Genomic DNA, 24,437 nt, shown 5'->3' with positions numbered 1-24,437 from the left:
CAAAAAGTTTAAGAAATATACTGTAAATTGGCATGCAATACACAAATGTTCTCTCTCTCTCTCTCTCTCTCTCATAAAAAAGAACTAAAATACTTAGACCCGAGACAGAGATGACGAATAAGTAGTGAATATACATTTATATCTGTAATTATATATCCTATGTATCTTTATATCTCTGTCTGCATCACGAAGCTCAGTTTTATTTACTGGGCTCTGCTGGAGGAATTGAGGAAGAGGAACTGTAACAGAAATCATCTTTGAGACAAGGTAGGTTATAGTCACAAGGAACATGTAATGCAATACAGTGGTATAATGAAGAAAATCAAACCATAATTAAAAGCATCCTACATAAAGAAAACCAATGAAGTCACTTTACATCACGATTTCTTGATGCGTTTTCATGATTTAAAAAAACAAAACAAAACAACTATACACATTGGCTTCAACTTAATCAGTTATACCGGACCAATCTGACTTTATTTTAATGTGCCAACTAAACTTAAGGCAACAAGAGCACATCCAATGATTTCTGAGGGGGTTCAGGCTTGAATTCAAGGCTGTTAAAGAAATCCTCGCCAATGCAACAAACCCAGTATGAGTGGCATTACTGCAGCCACAAGAAGAAGAAGAAAAAAAAAAAACTACATTCATATTTTTTTTTTTATAAAGATTATCAGTCATGGTCCATTTCCAAACTATTCTGGATACATGGCAAGAAGTGTCTAGGTACCATTGAAAGCATTCGATACACCATTCGGAGAAAAAACTAAAGTAAAATAAAGTTATTAAAATTGAGAACGTACATTAGTTGTAATACTTTCAACTAAAAATAACTATTGTCAAACACGTATCCTTCTGAAATGACATCTAGCACAGCTGCTTGAAATCTTGTCTTTTCTTTACGGAGATCTCCTATTAAGTGGCTATTATTCTAGTATTCACTTAGTTTGGAGTTTCGTGGAGGCCGATTCGTTCCAATCTGCAGCCTTACGGGCGTTTTTTTGAAATTCTCAATGTATTTTTGCCATCATTCATGATAAATACACCCCGTTTCATATATACTGAACTTAAATCACAACTTTGATTGTCCTATGAGTGGACTTAGTAAAGATGAGGCATATCAGATAGAAAGTAGGAAATTAGATACTCAGGAGCCTACAAATGAATAGTAAAAAAAAAAAAAAAGTAGGAAGAAGACAATCCAAATAGAAAACAAATGAGCATATGATATAGATTAAAAACGAACAAACAAAACAAAAAAAAAAATTCAGACATAATTCTACATCAAATACTGAGCTGACAGCACCGGAAGAGAAAGTTTACAGTGTTGCAATGATTACGAAGCCTCTGAAAACGGTTTAATAATGATACTGACAGTTTCCAGATGCGGCCTAGAGTACTAGCTTAGTTACGTCGAGGCCGAATTTCTTACATTTAAACTGGTCACCTGAAAACATTTCCGTTGAAAACGCCGCAGCCTTGTGCCTTTTTGGATTAAAAAAAATAAATAGATTCTCTTAAAAATGGTAACAATTACGAGTATTATCATAGTCAGCAAAAGAAACGTGGAATGAGCTGAAGTGTCATGCCAACATGACAGAACCACACCAGAGCGAGAGAGCCGATATCATTGTTTGTTCCTTCAGACTTGTGTAGCTACTCGATCAGTAAAAAAAATGCAGCCAGGCATTTGTCAGTTTTTCCACTAATGCGTGTTTTCAGTATGGATCTAACGAGCAGCAACCTAAAAAAAAAAAAAAAAAAAAGAAAAAAACAGACACACACACACAACCGTTTCACCTCCACAGCCGACTTATTTTCAAAAAAATATCTTTTTTTTGTCTTTTTTTTTCCTCTGGTGATACCAGACGTTTCCCTTTGAGGGCCAGCGAGAACCTTAAAACTGCTTGAACTATTCCAACTCTCCTCTTTGTCTGAGCCAAGAGCATCCTACGAACTATTTTAAAATATCCTCTGCCATCTGCAATGCGTCTAGCTCTTTATAAAACGGGGCCTTCAGAGAGATACTATCATGACAACACACACTACTCGTTAGAAAATAGAGGAGGTTGAAGTACGCGGAGTTCAGTCTGAGTCACTGCTCTCGGAGCTGGAGCCGCTGGAGCTGCTGCTGCCCGAATCCGAAGAGCTGCTGCTGCCACTCAGCCGAGATGGCCCGCCCCCCTGCGCAGACCCCGCCTTCTCTGCTGGGAACAGGGAAGAGAAGTGATCGACAGGTTCAATACGTGCGAGGAAAGCGGACGCTGAATGTACATGTTTTACGCGACTCGCTTCCGTTAAGAGCTTTGTCCCTATGTCGTTATCTTAAAAAGGCTTTACCCACACTGCGGCTGCGTATTACGATAAAGCAGAGACATGCACGAAGAAAGCAAAAGAACTGATCTCGAAAGGACAGAATATATTACGTGCCCACCAAAGCAGCTGATATCAAGTGAAGTCGGTTAGTTACAGCGCATACACAAACACTTTCGTCAGTTATTAGCCTCTCTAGCAGGTTTAATCAAATTTTACGCTTTGTCCAAAACAGGGCTCAAGAGCAAGGATTTTTTTTTTCCAACGGTAGTTTAGATGCTTTCACTGGCCCCTACACAAGATTATTATTTTTTTTACAAATCTCTTTTAATCATGAAAGACGTCTCCTGTGCTTACCAAGGCTGCATTTATAAGATAAAAAAATAAATAGGTAAAAACAGTAATATCGAGAAATATTACCGCAATTTATAAATGTGAAACTTTTCAGCAGCCGTCTACAGCGTCACATGATCCCTCCCAAATCGTTTGAATATGAGCATTTGTCACGCTGAAAACAGCTGTGCTGCCTAATATTTCTCTGGAAGATTTTCAAAGAAAGCTAAACATTTCCGACAGGGCAAGAGAGAGCCCCGTCAACTGGTCCAAAACTGGCTCCGGTGGTGCATCCTTGTTGCTGAGCCCTGCAAACCCTTTTCCTCGTGTGAGTAGCTTTACATACGAAGGTCTGACAGAGGCCCTTCGATCAAGTTAGTCAAATTAGTGAAGCAAAAAGCCTAGCCTTATCTCCGTTTTCTTATCCTACCCTCCTAGATCTAGCTAACCCAGCTTGGTCACCTGTCTGCTCACATCTGCACATTACCACACAGGTACCTTTTTTGGGTGGTTTCTTGTTGTTGTTCAGTTGTCCGCTCACGTCCTGTAGCCTCTTTTCTAACTCTTTCTTCTTTTCCTGAACCAGTTCCTCTTTAGACTTGGCACTCTTTTTCCCAGTGCCCGCTGCAGGAGACACACAGCGGTGACCGGTGAGTAACGGGTTGCCCTCGTAGCCCACCGCCGTGGCAACAAGCAGCAAAAAGCACTCCACTACACTGTTTTTTTTTTTTTTTTAACTCCACGACGACAAATTTATGTTAAAAGGAATTTTATGGGGTTCGGTGCAAGTTAAGCCCGAATGGCGGCATTTGTTTATTACCACGAAAATCTATTTAGCCTCGTCCCTCAAAAATCAAGGTTCCATTAAAGCACTGACAACGAAAGGAAAGGTTTTTGCAGGATTATATTATAAAACAGGGTAAGCTGAAAGTGCTCATTATTTGAGGGTTTATGACACCGCTGTACGTGTGAAATTATATATATCTTTAAATGGAAAAAGGCAAGCTATTTCTTTACACTAAAGCCCATGCTTACACATCGTTTACATCTATATTTCCCCCGTTCAGGAAATGTTTTTAGCAATAAATGATAAATCTTACTATATAAACAAATTGCGTCAACAATGCAGGAGGTAATAAGGAAAGCCAATGTCCCTACTCTCTCAGTTCTCTCGAAGAAATGAAAGCTAATTTGCAGTCAACATGAAACGTGTTCCTTCATACATAATCAGCATCTTTCAAATCAATTTTCCCACGATTTTTGATTTGATCATGTTTCAGTCTGTAATGTTATTGCATTATATGGACTCGCACCTAAGGCAATTTTATATCTTTAAACAACATAAGATTTATTCTGTTGATCCCATATTTTTAGTTAATAATTGTGCCTGCTTGTAGATCATGTGATTGTAGTTTGGTATCGCTTTAATTTACTGTGTCAACGTTACATGTAATTAATATACCGGTAGTAATAACAATAAAAAGGCATAATTACAAGCACTTATCGCTAGATGAAAAACAAAACCTGCCCTAATCCTACAGACATCAGAGTTCTATCACTTCCGTGGCGGCAGAAAAGCACTGGTAACAAGTGGAGAGAAATGGCTAAAATCCAGAAAAAAATCATGTATACTTGCTCCTTTGGGATGTCAGAATCTGAATGCAAATCTTATATAGAATACTGCCATCAAAGCTGTCATTTGAAATGAAACTGATTACATATGCAGTTCATCAGGGACATATTCCATAAGCCCCACAGCAGGAAACAGTGTTTAAACCTTTAACATTTTACATAACATTTACCTATTTTATCTCACGATTGACCTTTTTCCTTTTTTATATGTCCTAGTTCTGACTTAATAATTGTTGATTTAAATGAAGGAAAAAGACCAAATATGGGATATAAACTCATAAGTCGAGACGAAAAAGTGCAGAATCGATTTTTTGTTAATCAAAATTGTGAGGTACAGTCTCGGTATTGCGAGTAAAAAAAGTTTTTGAAATAAACTCAAAACTACTTTCTTATATTCTTTTATTCAATCGCTTCCACACAACTTCTACTTTAAAACTGATTTCGTGCCACCAAAACATAGCTGTTTGAAAAGACCGAAACTGGTCTATAGTAAGTACATGTGGTTAATTAACGCTTAATTACTCTGTACTTATTGCATAAACTCACTATAACGTATATCTTAAAATGAAAAGTTAACCCGTATTTATTTCCCTCATTTAAAAACAAAACAAAACATAGATTTGTGTTTTTGTCTGATTTTCAAATACTTTTCACATCAGCTTTTTTTATATTGTGATTGACCTCAAAGCTTGTTGGTTTGGTTCATGGTTTAGGAAAAAAAACCAAAACGTCTGAAACCAAGGTGTATGGCCACTGTTGTATTTAACATTTACAAACTGACCCACAATTCTTTTTCGGGGGACGAGTGGAAATTGCTTTTTGTGGTAATCAACAAGGTGAAAAATCCTTTTGATTGAGTTTAACTTGTAACGAACCCAGACTATTCTTTTACGAAGGTTGGACAGCACAGTGAGCACATTAATGTGCACCGTTTACAATTTGGAAATTCGTGGTCTGATCAAATGTTCTCTATTTTATACTGATGTCCTCTTTAACCCCTTGAAGCTTCACTTGAAGGTATTAATACCAGGGTAAGCACATATAAGATAATCCACCAAAAGTCATGCAACACATTGGAGAAGGTGAGTGCTCCCAGCTCAAAGGAGGAAATAGCACAGCCCATTTCAGCTTTTAGAGCAGACGGACCAGGCAAGAAAAGAGAGCTGCTTGTCTATGAAATACTGAAATAAGCCTAGACTAGCACCACCACAACATCCGCGGAGAAGGAAAAGAAAGGCACTTACGTAAAGGTTTGCGTTGCTTTTTCTGTAAACAAGACTTGACGTATCGTTCGAGCTCACGCAACGTGGAAGGCTTGAGCGTCTCGAAGTCGATCTCGATCTCGTCCGGGTTGGAGTCTCGCATGACGGCTCGCTCGCGCGACTGGATGATGTGGACCACGCGGCCCAGTTTCTCACCCGGCAAACGGTTGATATCCAGGCTGAGCTGCCGTTTCTCGTCATAAGACATGGGAAGAGACTCCTCCTCGTCAGACTCGTAGTTCGCAGAGCCAGGTTTTCCCCCTTTTTTCGGTTGCCTGTGGATTGGAGGTGTAGTTTGCACGAAGGCTTTGCAACCTTAACTTACTCATGAAGCTGAACTGGTATGCTGAGACTGAGATAATGACGGACAATTAGCTTACATCACTACTACCGCCAATAAAATGGTTCATTGTGTGCTACTGCATTGCTTTGAATTACACCGATGTCATACTTAAAACTCCTCATACACATTATCAGCTGATATTTTCAGGTAATAACTGCGTCTTCTTGGCCTACTGGCAAGTGTTTGCCTTGTTTTCTAGCTTTTTTCTGAGAGATAAACTACAATAAGAAATAATGTCACAGAGAAATAATTCTGAAGTAATGAAAGACAGTTGTGAGAAATAAAGTTACGGTAAGAATTACACACTTCCTTTCAAAAGCTTTGTATCTTTAAGGTTTTTTTTGTTTTTTTTAAGGTTATAATTTCATACAGTAATGATTCATAAATTTGATTTAAAGTTAAATTAAATGCATTAACGATGTTTCAAAAGATTTTATAATATAAAATGTACTTTATATTGCTAAAATATTACTGTTTTTACTGTATTTTTGATCAAATAAATGCAGCCTTGCATAATAATAAGAAACTTCTTTTAAATACATAAAAAAGTGAAAATTGGGTAGAGTAAATTCCCAAATAAAAGAAATTACAAGTTATCTTTGAAGTTCTGTCAGAGGGATTCTGAATAAATATAACATCCCATGACATTACTGTTACATAATCATTATATTTATATAAAGTTTTGCCACTCTTTCTAGATAGCACAAAAATCCATAACCACTATAAATGAAATCAGAAGCGTATCATCCTACCCAAGTGTAGAAAACAAGCTCACCTCGTGGTGGACGTGCTGTTGGGTTTCCGTGCGGAGGTCTTCTTCTGCTGAGTTTGCTTATTCGGTTGCGAGGACTTGGCCTTTTTGTCATCTTCCGCCTTGACCTTGTTTTTGTCTTTGTCCTTCTCTTTATCTTTTTTCTTCTTCTCTTTTTCTTTCTTCTCTTTCTTTTTCTTTGGTTTGCTCACAGGACCCTGTGACAGAGCGGCTAGCTGTTCATGAACAGCCTTCAGCTGAGGAGGAAGGTGGAGGGAATGGTTAGCAAGCAGGGGGATGGGGCATGCTGCATCGACGCTAACGTGAAAGACTAGGATCTTAGCTGTGCGGGGACAGATGATGGGACTGGTGATGAAGGGAAGAGTTTAAAGGATAATGAATGACATTCGTCCCCTACAGAGCTCTCATTTTCATGGAAACACACTCTCCCCTTATTTTGAAATTTACAGAGCCTCGCAAACTTCTGTTAACTTCTGAGTTCTTTGCAAACAAAATGGCCATAAAACTTTGTAACTACTTTAAAATTCCAGCACATTAATCAAACAATTCGACAAAGACAATATCTTTCTCCATTTAGCAGTCCAGTATTTCTGAAAAATCCACATGCAAGTCGATAAAATGAAAATTGTCTGGTCAATAAACAGTATATTGACTATGATGAACAATATACAAATATTGGACATTTTTACTTGGTATGGATTATTCTATCACACAGCAGAAGTCAGTATGTGTGGCTAAAAAAATCTTTTTAGTGTTTGCCATCTTAATATATGAGAACATGAACACATAAATTTCATTTCCAGAGCTGTTCTGAGAGTCACTTCACAAGCTTTTCAAGGTTTCATTATTTAAAAATAAGATCAAATAAGTGTCAAACACAAAAATGTATAGATCTTCCTGACAAACACAATTTGATTAAGCTATGACAGGAATATATTATAGTTTACTAAAATGTAGTCTTCAAAATAATGAAAATAAGAATAGAATATTTAAGGGCTTATCATACCAACAATATGTTTTCCCTACAAATGTTATCAAAAATAAAATACAAATAAATTAATTGAAATGTTTTATTGCAAAATTTAAAAGACAGATACATTGTTTAAGTCTTACTAATTAATTTTATTAATTAAAAAAAAGTTAAAGTTTATTTGTGAGCAAAGTTTATTCTCACAAACACATGAAAAGCACTTCCTGAACGCTGTGATAAATACTGACTTTGTATGATATGGGCAGTAATATGGCAGTAATATTTTTGGCCGTATCACCCAGCCCTCATTCACCATTATTACCAAATGCAAAATATTAATCTGAATGATTCATCCGCGTAAGTTTCAGACTTTCTAAAGACATACGGCAGACATCTCCTATCACTTTCTTACGATCAACTGCAAGCTCACGTTCAACTCTGCCTCTATCCAATCAACAGAACCAGGTCCCCATCCTATTTTGTTTTCTTTTCACAAAAAAACATTCTATTTCTAACCCATTTCATTGACGTTAAACCTCCTTTACGGAATGAAAAAGACTCTGCCATAAAGCACCGGAGACCACATCCCGGCAAAGAATTTGGATACTCACTGACAAACATGCCAATCAATGTCATTCACACAGCAAAGAGGGAAACAGAGCCGAAAGACTAGCTGAGCGACGAAGCAAGATCACTTGAGGGAGATGCCCAGCTCAAATACACCCCATAAAGCACCACCTTAACCCTCTACCGCTCACATAAGAAGCAGCTACGAAAAATGAAGGAGTTAGTGGGGTGGGGGACCGGGAAGTAAAAATATCATTCACCTGAAAATGTTTGGCACACCCGTTTTTTGTCCCCGCCCTGTTACCATTGGGGTGCTCCACAGCGAATTGCTGGTAAAAAGCCAAAGTGAAATCAACGGACAAAATAGTCATTCTCAAAAATGTATTTTAACAACAGACTGTCATGATGAGAGCAGAGTAACTACAATTGACACCAATATGTTTGACACTGAGAGATAGCGAAATTAAAAATTGTCATCTGAACTTTGACAGCATGCAAGCCAATGTATACCAAGATGCCAACACAAACTGCAGAGGCGGTAGAGGGTTAAACGTTCAGTCCAGGGTGAAAATGGGCACTCGTTTCCAAAACATTACAAAAAACAAGAGACATTAAGGAAAAAAAAAAAAAAAAGTCCGAATGACTCTGACACAAGCTGTCAGACTGAGGAGGTGGTGGTGAATGCGAGGGGGAGTGGATGTGGCCTCTGCCTGTCTCTCCACCCTTGGTTTGGATCTTGGTCCTCAAGTGGTGACACCCACCTGTTTGTCACTCACCTGTTCCTGCAGCTCAGCCAGCCGAGTGGCCCGTTCCTCCTCCGAGTCGGAGCTGGAGCTGGAAGAGTCGGCGCTGCTCTCGCTGCTGCCCGTGCTCTTGCTCACCACTGCCGTGGCTGACACCGCGCTGGGAGAGGACGGCTCCGCGGGTTCATCGGGCATCTTGGCGAATTTCATCTCAAACACATCCTGCGGGACATGGACAAATGCGACTGGTGAGATCGGACAGCGCTGGGGTTAGGCACAATGGCTCACGGTCGAGCGCCGCACCTGGAGTTTTCTTGCCATGGCAACGACCTCGTGATCGGGCGGGTTGTATTTGTAACAATTTGAGAACATTAACCGAATATCTGCTGCGAAACTTTGGGCGTCTTGGTATTCTCGACCGTCCATCTTTTTCTGGAAAAAAAATTAAAATTACAATAAAATTAATTAAATATATATATTAATTGGGACATTTTCTTCCTCAGTCCTCTTACTTCAATTGCTCCAATTTAATTGAATTCACCTTATATGTACATATATAAGTATAATGTGTGCGTGCTATAAATAAAATAAATATTTATACCATAAATATGTCAAATTTTGCAATAAGTTGAATTTATATACATATAATGATTTCTTTTTGAAAATGTACTACATATACATATGTAATAATTGAAAAGGTAATTCCATTAAAAAATAGCAATGTAACAGTACTAAGCTTATATATATATATATATATATATATATATATATATATTATACAGTGTAGTTTATGTTAGTTATTTTGGATATTTACTACTTTTTGAGTTATAAAGGTTACGTAAATAAATGCATTAGAGTCATATTACTATCATATACTTAAATAACTTCTGTTTAAATTGTTGGTGAAACTGTTGCAATACTTTGACAGTGCTGAGGTCCATTGGTTGCTTGATGATTTCGTGATAATCGTGCAGCTCGAGGGCCTCCGCATCTACAGGCTTGTAGAAGGGCCAGGCGTAGGCCGCATGTTTCTTGGAGAGCATCTCTTTAAGGATAGTGTCACAGTATTTGAGATGATCGTTGAGCTTGCTTTTCTTGTTGCCTTGTTGTTGTACGTCCCGTCCTCCAGGTCCTTTTGGGAGGTTTGATGGGTCGGCCTGTGCTCTCTCGTCTGGAAATGACTTTACTGTGTTTAGACTCCAGCATGGCAGTGGGCGACTCACTTCTGCTGGCAGTGATCGCGCAGGTTGTGGGTGTGGTAGTGTCTGCTTTCCGCTTCACCCCTTTCTTCTGAGGAAAATGAGATCGGCATGTGTGTTAGAACGCAACGCAAAAAGAAAAACTAAATACACGCGTCTCGCCTTTCATAAGTGCTCTGGGCTTTTTAAAAAAAAAGACATTTAAAGAAAATAAAAAGACGGTTATTCAACAAACAAACAGTCATCAAATGGTTTTATTGCACAAACTATCATAGTCACACACACAAAAAAAAACCTGATTATGCATAATAACGGGAACATTGCTCACAGTAGGCGATGTGAAATGTATCGCTAAAGGCAGTGAATCTGTTACAAAATCTGTTTTGATGGCTAAAACGGAGGTGCTTTAGGAGATGCATTTAGAGATGTGACATCTCTGAAGAGGTTTTAGCGTGCTGACAATCTTTACAGCTACTTTTAGACCGTTAACACACTAAAGCGCAGCGTGCTGTCAGAAAACAAAGAGGATGCGTCTCAATTCTCTAAATCCATCCCTTTAAAGCCCAGCTGCTAAAAATATTTAAAGCTAAAAAAGGAAGGGAAAAGAAACAAAAATAAAGAAGAAAATTACATAAAATAAATAAACCGAATAAATAAAATAGTTGCTGTATATAATAATGCAGAAAAATATTATACGATAACTAACTAATGTTCCTATGCCTATGTGCCTAAGTAATAATGCAAAGAAAAACTTATTATACAAGTACGATAGCTATCGAATTATGCTTAGATAGATAATACGTACTTAAAAATAAATAGTCTCGTCGATCCTTCCCTAAAACAAAACATTTTTTCCCTAAACTCACGGATGACCTCAAAAAGCACTCCGCTATGAGAAAAGGACAGAGCAAATGAAACCTGCTGCTTCCACATAATTTGAACTGGTCTTACTTTGACGACGGGCTGTGCAGTTGGGATCATGGACGCGGCGGGGGGCACAGCTTGGACATTGGAGGTGATGGTCGAGACAGGAGTCGCTGCTATTACAGGAGTCTGAGCCAGCTGAGGAGGGGAGCTCGGACACGACGAGGATGGAGAACCGGTAGTCAGTGCTATTGATTGTTGGTTTTCTGTTTGGATGTGATAACGACAAGGTCAGCTGGAATCTCTCCTCGGGCAGCACGTCACCGGTAACTCCAAAGGTTTATTAATAGTGACATCCAGTCAGTTACCTGAAGCCGGGGTGCTCCGGGTTTCTGTGCTTTGCCCTTCGTGGGTGGGGTAAAGTTCCACCTCCTCCTGAGGCATCTGAGCTACCTTTTGGAGGAAAATCTTTTCCAAGGCTTGAGCCATGAGAACAATGTCATCTGTGGGCTGGGACAATATTTCAAGGAAGTTTAATCACGCGTTACAAAACAAATTGGTAATGCAATTATACAAAGTAAAGATTAAGAACCTTAATCTACCTTGTTATAGATATAACAGTTTGTGAACATAGTGTTAAAATCCTGCATGCACTCTCCAGCAGTCCAATAGTAATTATTCTCAAGGCGCTTCTTTATGGTTCCCATGTCCATTGGATTCTTGATAATTTTATGGTAGTCCTATATGACAAAGATAATAAATTATACAAACCGTAATGCACCAGGAGGAACAAAACAAACATTTATGGGTGCCGTTCAAATATTAAATCTATTCTCAAGTCACTCGTATTTCATTTCCTAGAAATAACACTGTACATATTTTTTTGACAATCTCAAAACAACAACAACCTGACTCCTGACTCAATTAGCTGCATGAATTTGGGACAGGACTTTCTACTTGCCCGACCAATAGCAGACAGGGGACCCTTTTAAAAACAGTCAATATTTTTGCAATTCCATTTGGCAACACTAGAGGCACAGAATTCACACCAGGTCAAAAACAATATTATAAAAGATTTTTACAACTTAAAAACGACAACTAAAATGTAATTTATTCACGTAATGACAAAGTCGGTCTGCTTAATATTTGTGTGGAAACTGATACTTTTTTTTCAGGATTATTTCATACATAGAAAGTTCAAAAGGACAGCATTTATTTGAAATACAAACATTTTCTAATGTCATAATTGCGTTTACTCTCACTTTAGACCAATTAATGTGTGCTTGATGAAAAAAAAACATTTTTATTATGAAGACTGCAGTAATGACTGCTAAAACTCTAGCCATTAACAGGAAAAAACATATTTTAAAATACACAAAATTTCAAAACGCGAACATATTTCAGAAAATCAGTTTTACTTAATTTGACCAAATACATGCAGACTTTGTGTCCGTTAAAATTTTTTTTGCAATTATTCCAAACTGATCATGTAAGCATATATTTATGAAAAGTCACACAGATTTTACTCACTGGCAGATTCAACTTGATGGCATCCACAGGTGTGTAAAAGGGCCACGCAAACTGATGCTTCCATAGAGTCTTCACAACCACATTCTGCATATATTGTAGCTGGTTGGTTTTTCGGCCAGGCTTACTGGAGTTCGTGACCTCAGGAGGGGGAGGGTTCACAATAGGTGGAGGCACCTGGGCAGGGGATGTGACTACTGACATGCTGCTCAGTTAAGGGAAAGAAGTTGCTTGAATGACGTCTGTACGTCTCTTAGCTCAGTTACAACGATCCTCTTGCTGCTCCTTAGTCCCACCTCGACACACACATCCCATCTCAGGACCTGAGTGTCAGCACGCTGCCAATAAACGCAGAGAAATCACTTATTAAATATACATGAAAAAAAATATAGATACATGATACATGAGAGAGAGTGTGTGTGTGTGTGTATACAGTCTCATATAGCATCAATAGAAATGTAACTTCAGAATCTTATCAATTAAAGCCACACATTATACTGCTATATTATTGCAATAAATTATTATTATAGTATGTTTTGATATAACTCACCACCACCACGGTGGAAGTTCACGTGCATGTTGTTAAAAACAGCAGTTATTATTTATAGCCACTTACACGCTGAAAATAATAATAATATTTTATTTGGATGTTTATTGTGCATGTATCTTCACCAGTAACTTGAATTAGTTAAAAGTCTGAACTACAATATCGGGGCTTCACACGAATGAATGACTACAAAAAAAAAAAAAAAAAACCAAACAAACCCGGGAAAAGCTGAAACATTCTGCGAACGTTTCGCTAGAACTTCTTTCAGTAGTTTTTAAATATCAACAAAGCGAACAAATTTTCGCCTGCTTATGAGAGGCCGTGAAAAATAGCGTGTTTCGTCGGAAATAAAGCAAAACATCAGCTAGCAAATTGCGCCCCTGCGCGCCCTTAAACGGAGCTCTCGAACTCTACATTTCTCTGGAAACGCGTTTGCTATCGCGCGTTAAAGTAACTGCATCAGGCGTGTGTGTATAAGTTCTTGAAAAGATGGCGGGCACGGGAGAGACAGGGCATCGAGTGAGGAATGCCGAGGATCGAGCCCCACCATGTCTTTAACACAACCATTGTGTGTGCATGCCGTTCAGCCAGCTAGCTACTCAGCGGGCTAATTTGAAATCATCCCGCAATGCATCCTTCGGCCCGCTTTTTCCGCTTGATACAACGAGAAAAAAACAGCGCAAACAAATACAGCAAGCTCTGCGTTCACGGATCGAAACGGCTGCGCGTGAAAGAAGGTTTTGTTACATTGTTGCAAAGCGCCGCTCATCAGCTCCACTCTGTCAGAGGAGATCCAGCTAGCCACATTCAGCTGTGTTTTCCCCCAAAAAGACCAATATACATCACCTAAACTGAACATAAACTTCGATCGGAATGCGCTAAACGTAAATATGCATGTTATACTTTATTACTTTTACTCCAAGCAGCTCCGGTAGCGTTTTCCTTGCAGATTTTCGGGTAGCTTTTATTGCGAAGAAGCATAATAGATGGCTGGGGTCGACACTGGTTGGGTAGTGTTGTGCGCATGCGCGCTGCGTCGCACGGTATTGTGGTTGTTGTTGTGTAAATGAATAACTGTCGCTCTCTGCGCCGCTCAGCCTTTAACGTTCTCATGTCCAGTATACAAATGTTGTTTTTGTTTATTACCAGTTAGTGACATTATTACAATATACAGTCAGCGTTTCAAAATGTATAATAACCCTGAAAAGATTTTTTGTATCTATCTATCTATCTATCTATCTATCTATCTATCTATCTATCTATCTATCTATCTATCTATCTATCTAACAAATTATTTTTTGTATACGAATGTTATTCCATTGCATTAGATATGTGGATGGATAGATAGATTTTAAACAGGTAGAATTATTTTATCTGATAAATTACTCATGTTGTTAATATAATATATACTGACAACATGCAGTTCAACACTTGTTTTTATCTTGCAAATAATTGGAAATGATTTAATAAGAAACATAATAAACATTTACAAGACATAATAAATGTCTGTAAATAAATTAAAAAATGCATACAATATTAATGTTGTAAAGTTTCCCATCTCATAACGGATATTAACGATCAGTAGTAAAGCCTACATAAATAAGGCTGATCCCAGATCAGATGCACGGAGCGAAACGAACACCATTCTCTTTCTATTAGTGAAAAGATTTTGAATAGAATCACTTGCAAAACATGTATTATTTTCTTCACAGTTTATTCAGAAAAGCCAAAGCTGGGAGAAATGCGTACTCGTCGTCGACTAGTCGAGTATAATAAAGAAAAAGCAGCCCCCATCACAAGATCCTGAAGTTGTCATACACACTGCACATGCGCGGTGACGCGCGAGTAATTTCTATTAGGCTCAGCAAGTGCCCCGAAGCGCCTTTTCTGCCCGCTTGTAAACACAGTCGTTTGGAGCGACCTGTTTGAGCCCAAAAGTTTGCTTCAGAACCCGCCAGTAAGTTTATACTCGTTTGTTCGTGTTTCATCCTTTATGTGATGTGGAAACCTGAGCTGTATGCAAGTACTGGGTCTGTTGTTAGCCTTGCTAAGTGTGTGACAGGCGTGCGTGCGTGTGTGTGTGTGTGACAGGGCGGCAACTACAAACATGTTTACTTTTGTTAGCGATTTATATGTGTCAAAATATACGCTACACCAAAGTTCTGGATAAACATTGGACGTATCAGTAAGAGAAAGTAAAGGGCTTGGCTGGCATGTTATTCTGGTGAGAGTTTTCTTTTAGGCCATATGCATTTTTTTTTAACACCTGTGCTGTTACAGACAAGACAGATGCACATGTTTTGATGATGGGCAACTGAAATAAATGGCATCTGTTTAACAATTTCATGATCTCCTCTTCTTAAGAGCCACTTAATTTGAGCCACACAAGGTGCAGTGATGGCAGAGGAGAAGAAGCCGAACACAGAAACACATAAAACACATTCAGCGTCATCAGCATCATCATCATCATCCAAGGTAGAAAGCCTGCCTTATGTTTATTCTTATAAGTCGTTCCTCTGTTGATGTGGTTTACCTCTTTTTCTGAAGTCTGCTGCCGTGAAGCCAAACTACTCCTTGAAGTTCACCCTCGCAGGTCACACAAAAGCTATATCGTCAGTCAAATTTAGCCCTAGTGGTGAATGGTTAGCCAGTTCATGTAAGTAGGGCTTTTTATATTGTTCAATTCTGATCTACAAAAAGCAAACCAAATGTCTGAAGGTTTTGAAATGACAATCTCGTTTCAGCGGCAGACAAGCTCATCAAAATATGGGGCGCTTTCGATGGAAAATTTGAGAAGAGTCTCGCAGGACATAAACTTGTGAGTTTCAATCGAAGTTGAAGGAATAGTTCACCAAAAAATGCTGAATCTAATTTTTTTTGGGTGGGTTTACAGGAAAATTAAAATTCTGTCATTTAATTAGCTTGAAACCTAGGCGTTGGTTCATCTTCAAAACTCAAAGCAACATATTTCCAATGAAACCCGAGGCATGTCTGTCCCTCCACTGAAAATACATTCCACCAACCTTCACGCTTAAAAAGGACATGGTAAAGTAAGCTGCCATGGGTCCTAGTTGATGAGCTCTATAGAGGTTTTTTCATGAATGTTAATGTAAATAAAACTCTAAACTAAATATCTTATAAAGCAGTTGGTAACTTTAATATTAATTACTGTAATGTGTTCATGACCTTTAAAAAAAAGCTTGGTGGAATGGACAGAATTTTCTGTTGGATGGATGGTTTGAATAAAATGTGGTTGGTTGTGTTTTGAAGATAAACAAATGTTTATGGCTTTGGCAAGACGTCATGGTAAGTCAGTTCTGACAGCATAACCCTTTAAACACTCAATCTGATGTATTAAAGATGCTACTGTGTAAAAAAAAGTCTTAATAATGTTGTTCAAAGAATTAAATCATACTGTTGTAATTGCAGGGAATATCAGACGTAGCCTGGTCTTCAGATTCAAATCTTTTGGTGTCTGCGTCAGATGACAAATCACTGAAGATCTGGGATATGAGTTCGGTAAAACTCGTCAAATAATTTCATCTGATGTTGTAGGTGTCGTCCATATCAGTTTTGTCTCTTAAATCCCTGTCATGCTTTTGAAGGGAAAATGCCTGAAGTCACTGAAAGGCCACAGCAACTACGTCTTCTGTTGTAACTTCAACCCACAGTCGAACCTTGTTGTCTCCGGATCTGTAAGCAAGCAAACATATTAATATATATATATTTTTTTAATGAATAAAAATAAATATGAGATATGCGCTCGTGCTCGTAAGTCATTTAGTGATCAAGTGATGTGGTCTCTGTTGACAGTTCGATGAGAGCGTACGGATCTGGGATGTCAAATCCGGGAAGTGTCTGAAGACCCTGCCAGCACACTCTGATCCCGTCTCGGCGGTAAACATCGGTTACTAAAAAAATACTCTTGTCAGTTTGCATGCAGATTTAATAGTTAGTTGATGCTTTTCAGGTTCACTTCAACAGAGACGGATCACTAATAGTGTCCAGCAGCTATGATGGTTTATGGTAAGTTGAGTAGCGTCATCTATTAAAAGTGCTTTTTGCAAAACCCAAAAACATACAAGATCGAGTGGCATAGCTCATTCTGTGATTACATATTTATTTCAGTGAAATACGTCAGACTTTTATGTGTTTTACTGCTAAACTCTTTCTTGCAGCACCTTTAAGTCAGCCTCCATTCACACTTATGATAAACTTACAGACTGAAGTGATTACATTATTTAGCTTTTCTTAATGCTATGGACTATATTTCAGCCGACTTTGGGACACTGCGTCAGGACAGTGTCTGAAAACTCTCATAGGTATGTGACTGTTTTCTGTTTACTCTGTGTACTAGAGAAGCTGGATAGCATGTCGTCAGGTTTTCTTATCGTAGTTGGACTTTAAATCTTGAGTTCTGTTGTGGTGCCAGATGGCAGGATGGTGTGTGCTGCATAATTTGGATAAATGTAGCCTATTTAAATGCAAATTAGGAGAGTGTGTTGATGGTGAATTGATCTGTTTTATTTCCAGATGATGACAACCCTCCTGTCTCATTTGTGAAGTTTTCTCCAAATGGAAAATACATTCTAGCTGCGACACTGGACAAGTAAGTGAACTCATCCCCCTAGAGACTGTTTATTTTTTTTTCCATTCAGTGCAGTTTCTGAGACTGAATTAATTTAGGAAAAACTGCCAACAGTGCTAACAATAAAAATATGCTTATTTTTTTTTTCTCACAGCACGTTAAAGCTCTGGGACTACAGCAAGGGAAAGGTATGAATTATTATCAATGTTGACTGCTAATAATATTAGTCAAATGCATTACAGTTAACAGAATAAATTATATATGTTACAAATATTTGTGGTATGTTGGTTATTCTAGCACAAAATATTTGCGTACCTACTTAACCATATTTTATGGAAGAATTTGTAAATAAAAATAAATAAATCTTTATTTTAATTTATTATTTATTATTAATAGAATATTTTTTATGTGTCCCCCTTTGTAAATTAAAGTGTATAAAAATATATATATATATATTTTTATGTTGTTGTTGTTAGGGTTATGTTATTAAAGTAATTACACATTATCTAAACTCAATTTAATGTGTGTAGATAATGTTCTTGCTTTAAACTAACTACTGTAGCTTTTTTTTTTTTTTTTTTTTTTAGTGTTTGAAGACATATACTGGACATAAGAATGAAAAGTATTGTGTGTTTGCCAATTTTTCTGTGACTGGAGGAAAGGTAGGCTTTGTATGACTCCGTCAGAGCATTTGTTTTAATATTTAAAAATATGTACATATGTATAGAGCTGGTTTTGAATAACCTGAATCCGTCTTGCTCTCATTCAGTGGATCGTCTCAGGCTCTGAAGACAACATGGTGTATATCTGGAATTTGCAGACCAAAGAAATTGTTCAGAAATTGCAAGGGCACACAGGTATATGCCATTTGCTACACCTCTGACTCAAACGCACAGCCTCCTCTTTGATTTTGTTAACATAAGTATGATTATGTATTTTTGTCCTTAGATGTAGTGATCTCGACAGCTTGTCACCCTACAGAGAACATCATTGCCTCCGCAGCCCTGGAGAACGACAAGACCATCAAACTGTGGAAAAGTGATTGTTAAGTTAAAGCACTGCACTTCAGAGGCTTTAGTGGAAACTTCAGAATGACGGCTTTCAGTAGCGTCTGTCTTTTACAGTGGTTTGATAGCACTTAGTGCAGGGTTATTATCTGAGAGATGGGCAGGTCCTGTCTGCTCCCAATAATTGACAATCTCACTCAAGCCTTTTTCCTCTTAATATACTCTAACAATGTAAAGTTTTCAGTTCATTTTAATTTATTACTGAATAACAAATGTTTTTTATCAAATCATTGATTCAGTTGTTTTATTTATCTGGTTGGGTAAATATGAGTGTTCGTATGCTAAACATACCAAAAATGGATGAATGTTTTTATGCAAGACACTTTTTTGGTCTTTTTTTTGCCATCATACAATTTGCAACATGTTTTGCAGTCATTGGTAATTCACATATTCAATGCACTTAGGATTTTCAAATTGTTTCTAAACATTATTTCCACTATTTTAGCCGAAGGAAAATTTTAAATTTTATTATATATATATATATATATATATATATATATATATATATATATATATATATATATATATATATATATATATATATATATATATATATATATATATATATATATATATATATATATATATATATATATATATATATATATATATATATATATATATATATATATATATATATATATATATATATATGTATATATATATATATATATATATATATATATATATATATATATATATATATATATATATATATATATATATATATATATATATATATATATATAATATTATATATGTATATATATGTGCGTGTGTGTATATGTAACTGATATCCTTTATAACACCATTTATTCATAACTCAAATAGTCGTTTCGTTTGCTGAAGATAATATAAGTCTTTTTTACAATCTGAAATTTAATAGTCCTTTGAAGAGACATAATATAATAGGACAATAAACAATACACCCTCCATTTGTTTTGTAAAAAAGAACGAGTGAGCCGTCCTCAGCTCTTCAGCTCTCAGGTGAGGGTACCATGAAAACAAATGGCAGAGGAACAGAGAAGCCTTTGCACATAAACCCCTTCCCTCAGTCCAGGTTTGAGGGCACGGCCTCATTTTAAAAAAACGAATATTTACACCAACAATGTGTACAATATAGAACAGACAAAATAATGACGTAGAGAAAACAAATTACACTTTGTACAAAAATAGATCATTCTTTTAAAATGCATCTCTTTCATGTTTTACTGACATGTTCTGTGATGGATTGGTGTCTTACAGGGAAATATAGCGGCACATGAGGATTGTAGCTGATATCAGATCAAGTGTGTCCCGCTCCTGATGGTTTAACAAACCCTGTTTGACACAGTTTGAATCCAAGAGCGTTTACAATGTCTGTGTTTTTCCTATACCTCAGCAAAGGGGTTTCTAGTTCTTGTCTGCACATTCTAAATATGCTGGTTTTGGAGTAATGAAAGGCCAAAGATGTCCAATGACAGAACTAACATAAGTCCGCTGATCTTCCATGACACCGATTCAAATTTCAGCCTGGTCGAAGCTTAAAAACACGACCACTAGAACTTAAGGTTGTGTATAACAATCACATGGACAATAGATTCATGTGTATAATCAACTGAATACTCATGTTGTTGTTACCGGCGTTATCATTCAGCAGAACGTGTCATATAAATCAGTAGGTCTTTTGCACTACGTCTGCTAATGACAACTGCTACGCAGCTCAAATAACTCGCGAATTACAAAAACGGTAATTAAAATTCATCGTCATCATGAAAACACTGGTTCAGATTGGCTCAATCTGCAATTGAGGTTTGACGCGTCAATACAAATGTAACGAAATGATCGTTATTACAGTTTCTTCCTTATCACACAGATAAGACTGCAAAACAGAACCAAAAAAAACTGCATTTGAATCAACCTGAGGCTTATTCTGGTAATTGAATTCTGTAAAAACCCAACTGTTAAACTTCATGTAATAGCAAATGAGTAGAGCTGCAATGTCACAACTTTTCCAATAGGGGACAGGCATGGCACTTCCCAAACCTCGCAATTCCCTGAGGCCAGACTATCATCTGGATTCCTTTAACTCCTTGCATATTTTCAAATCACAAACACCCACTTGCTGGGAATTATCAGATTATATATATATATATATATATATATATATATATATATATATATATATATATAAACATTGAAAATCTTTGGAAATACGTATTTATGCTGAATTATAGAGGCAAAACAATGAAAAATCATAGTTTTTTTTTTTACACAATTCTAACAATGAATCATTGTATTTTTTTAAATCTAGAAAGAGTTCAGCCAGGAGTACACCTGCTTTTCATTCTTTTTAGACCATTCTGTTATTCGCAGGTCCATACATCTTCCAAAAAGAAAGGGACTTGAAGCCAGTTTGCAGTTTGTTCCTCATGAGGATGGCCTTGAAGAATCCTGACGTATGACAATACCGCTTAAAGAAGCAGTTTCTAAGTGCGTGGTGGTGGTGGTGGTGGTGGGGAAGTGGTCCTGTTCACTGTTCCAATGGCAGATACAGTAATATGTTTTTTAAGGACAGCTGCATGAAGAAGTGCATCCGAGGTATTTTGTTTCCTCTCATGAAATCTGAAAATTCACAGCAAAATGATTGTGAGTTCAGAGATGAGGCGGTTTGGCTGCGTACAAAAGCAGAGGTAGACCTCTGTAAGGCAGAAGAAATGAGAAACCTAACACTCCAGAACTGTGTGAGACTTCCCAAATGTGCATGCAAACCAGGAAAAAACTCACTCAATCCATCCTGCGTGCCGTTCCGTAATGAACGGTTACACGCTATTTTGTGGATTGCGCAATGTCTCTGATAAAAGGCCAAGGCAGAATTACTCTGAGTTCAGTCCTCTCCTGTGAGATCAGAGATGTGTCCTGTGGCCTCTGTAGTGTTCTGTACACGAGGGGCGGAGATGAAAAGAAACTTATGTCATTTGGTGTGGAGCTTCGAGCATTTCCATTAGGAAAGTGTCGATGGGCGTGTCTCCGATTAATTTGAAAAAGAAGAGATGTTCGAGACACTTGAGGCCGATGGAGCGCAGGGCAGGCAGACGCAGCAGCAGCTTGGCAAATCTGTCCGTGAAACAATGAACGTCAGTGTTTGGATGAGCACAGTGTAATACTTAAGCAGTTTTTTTAATAAATTACCGTTCAAAAGTTTGAGGTCAGTGCGTTTTTTTTTTTTTTTTTTTACATAGCATTGATGAAAAGTGACAGTACGGACATTTATAATGTTACAAAGGATTTCTGTTTCAAATGAATACTGTTCTTTTGAACTTTACGCTAATCAAAGAGTCCTTGAAAAATGTATCAGAGTTACCACAAAATGTTATTTGAGCAGCAAATCAGCATTTTATAATGATTTCTAAAGGATCATGTGATGCTGGCTTAGACTGGTGCAATTGATGCTTCATAATCACAAGAATAAATTGCATTTTAAAATGTGTGAGATGAAAAATAAATGTGTGTGTGTGTGTGTACCTTCCAGGCTGATCGGGATATTTGTGTTTACAGTAGGCCTCTAGAGATGCATACACTCTTTCTCTTAATGCCTCCACCTCTGATGGATTAGACAGTCCTTTTGAATCTAAAAGTTGATTAAAAAGGGATGGATTGAAGGATGACAGGCAGGAAAGCAATGACAAAAAAGTAAAAATGTTTAGCATTGATAATTTTATGGAGTGTTCCTTTAAATTAAACGGTGACAGTAAAGATAATTATAATATAAAGAAAAAAAATTGTGTAATCTAAAGTTCTTTTTAACTTTCTAGCCACGAAAAGAATCCTGACATCGTGGTATACCGTTTTAGTGCATGTTAACAATTAGTTCTCAAGCACCAAATTAGCATAGACCATTTTTAATATTGAATGCAACATTAGTGAGCATAATAGAATTCTTTCAAAAACATTAATAAATTAACTCTACATTTGTGTGATGTGCAGACATGTCTTGTGGCTCATAACTTCAAGGCTGAATCAATGACTTTAGGATGTAGATAAAGACATTTCAGAAATCTAGGCAAATGGCTGACTAAAAATGGCCTTTACATACTGCACATCTAAAGAGAAGATGCTGGCCATATTACATATCACTGACCCTCCAGTATAGTTTCCAGTACGATGAAATGAAAAATCCACTGTGATTTTGAACTTTCTAGACTGGACGTTGTACATAGCAAAATGGCTATTTTTATTACACTGAAGTCAGATGACAACAACGTTACGTTAATTCACTGTTTTACTTCTGCATGCAATGCTTTAATCATCTCACTGTACTGCAGTTTAAAGTCATAGGAATGTCATTTACACTTTCTGGCTTTGTTCCAACACATTTTTTAGGTATTTGCCAATACAAATAGCAAGGTAGGTTAATCAAACTGAAGTGGCATTTTAAACGCGCTTGCATAAGAGCGCCGTGTTTGTCTAAGTATGCATTACTGTACCTGGATTGAACAGAACAATGGCCCGCAGGCATCCAAGTTCAGTCTTGTCCATTTGCATGTCTCTCATCTTCGACACAAGCTCCGTCAGCACTCTGCAAAAAAAAAGGCCCAGAAATCTTTACGCTCACACGACCGAGCTGATTAATCGCTAATTCATTTTCTACCAATATACCCCTAAAAGAGTGGGGAAATGTTCTGTAACATATTAAACATGCCCAGTGAGTCATCGCTCCACCTTTATATTTAGTTTTTCATATCGCCTTGAAAATCAAAGTCATTATGTCTTATAAGAAACATTCATCTCTGCTGCCGACGGACCGGGCAGCATATATTTCATTAGTGAGGACACCAGCATATCTCACACTGCCAGTGAAACATTATCACAGCGCTACATAAAACTGCCATACGGCTTAATGTAAAAATGACATCAATCAAGAGTAAGATGTGGAGGACACTTTCATGATGCAGCGCCTAATATCGTTATGGAGGTTATTTTCAAAAATTCATGTGTGCATGACCTACGGCTGTCACAAATCTTCCACACGGTGTACCATGAGGACACTGAAGGGTCTCTTAGAAGTTCACGAGACCATACCCTCCATAAACTGAACGCTGACACTGGATTTAGTTAGGATAGTTCACCCAAAGTGAAAATTCGATCATCAGTTATGTCGTTCCAAACCTGTATGACTTCTCTTTTCTGTGAAACACAAAAGGAGATGTTTAGGAGTATGTTTTGGCTGTTCTTTTCCATAAAATTTAAGTTAATGGGGGCTGGGTCTGTCAAGCTCCAAAATTACAAAAAAAAAGTAGCTTGAGAGTATGATAAAAGGTTATTAATAACACACACACACATATATATATATATATATATATATATATATATATATATATATATATATATATATATATATATATATATATATATATGTACTGTGCAAATGTCACCAGCTAAAATGATCAGTTCTATCTTTTGCCATAGTGTGTCAGTAGAAAATATCAGTCTACATTCACAAACATTCATTTTGCTGTTAATTGCAGTAATCCAGAGATATTTTTGTTTCTACAAAGAGTCTGACAACAGCCAGTGCTTCACACAGAGATCTGATCTCATCATCATTCAGTCTGTATGGAATCGCATGATAAAACAGAACAAACTGACAGACCATATCCAGAAGAACTGCGGTAACATCTTCAAGAGACCTACCAGCAAAGCTACCTGAAATACTTTGCTTATGTGCACA

At 37.3% G+C, this 24,437-nt stretch overlaps 3 protein-coding genes across 5 annotated transcripts in view; 1 reads left to right on the top strand and 2 right to left on the bottom strand.

Moving 5' to 3' along the window:
- Positions 1 to 1,478: 1,478 nt before the first annotated feature.
- LOC122345823 (bromodomain-containing protein 3-like) lies at positions 1,479 to 14,084 on the bottom strand. Its single transcript, XM_043240304.1, is given in 13 exon segments — positions 1,479 to 2,204; positions 3,145 to 3,270; positions 5,523 to 5,815; positions 6,659 to 6,891; positions 8,969 to 9,157; positions 9,239 to 9,367; positions 9,856 to 10,051; positions 10,053 to 10,225; positions 11,086 to 11,264; positions 11,367 to 11,508; positions 11,601 to 11,738; positions 12,529 to 12,863; positions 13,984 to 14,084. Coding segments are annotated over 12 exon segments (2,118 nt in total). The 5' UTR covers positions 12,730 to 12,863; positions 13,984 to 14,084; the 3' UTR covers positions 1,479 to 2,085.
- On the top strand, positions 13,482 to 19,187 carry LOC122345833 (WD repeat-containing protein 5-like). Its single transcript, XM_043240318.1, has 15 exons — positions 13,482 to 13,956; positions 14,785 to 15,029; positions 15,437 to 15,547; positions 15,620 to 15,728; positions 15,817 to 15,890; positions 16,502 to 16,591; positions 16,678 to 16,767; positions 16,886 to 16,969; positions 17,043 to 17,098; positions 17,348 to 17,394; positions 17,606 to 17,681; positions 17,815 to 17,848; positions 18,248 to 18,322; positions 18,430 to 18,517; positions 18,609 to 19,187. The coding sequence occupies exons 3-15, from the start codon at positions 15,470 to 15,472 to the stop codon at positions 18,707 to 18,709; spliced, it is 1,002 nt and encodes a 333-aa protein (XP_043096253.1). The 5' UTR covers positions 13,482 to 13,956; positions 14,785 to 15,029; positions 15,437 to 15,469; the 3' UTR covers positions 18,710 to 19,187.
- A 324-nt stretch (positions 19,188 to 19,511) lies between these two features.
- rxrab (retinoid x receptor, alpha b) overlaps positions 19,512 to 24,437 on the bottom strand; it is a 47,006-nt gene continuing 42,080 nt past the window's right edge. The window contains exons 8-10 of one of the 3 annotated variants that reach the window (XM_043240314.1): positions 23,194 to 23,285; positions 22,232 to 22,337; positions 19,512 to 21,823 (exon numbers count right to left, since the gene is read on the bottom strand). In XM_043240314.1, the coding sequence (XP_043096249.1) occupies positions 21,676 to 21,823; positions 22,232 to 22,337; positions 23,194 to 23,285 (346 nt within the window). In that variant the 3' untranslated portion in view covers positions 19,512 to 21,675. The remainder of the gene's footprint in view (positions 21,824 to 22,231; positions 22,338 to 23,193; positions 23,286 to 24,437) is intronic. The other 2 variants (XM_043240313.1, XM_043240316.1) reach the window with 2 other exon arrangements.

The sequence above is a fragment of the Puntigrus tetrazona genome, chromosome 5, assembly GCF_018831695.1.
Source record: "Puntigrus tetrazona isolate hp1 chromosome 5, ASM1883169v1, whole genome shotgun sequence".
In the NCBI taxonomy this organism is placed as follows: domain Eukaryota; kingdom Metazoa; phylum Chordata; class Actinopteri; order Cypriniformes; family Cyprinidae; genus Puntigrus; species Puntigrus tetrazona.
This window is presented reverse-complemented; position numbering and strand designations above follow the sequence as displayed.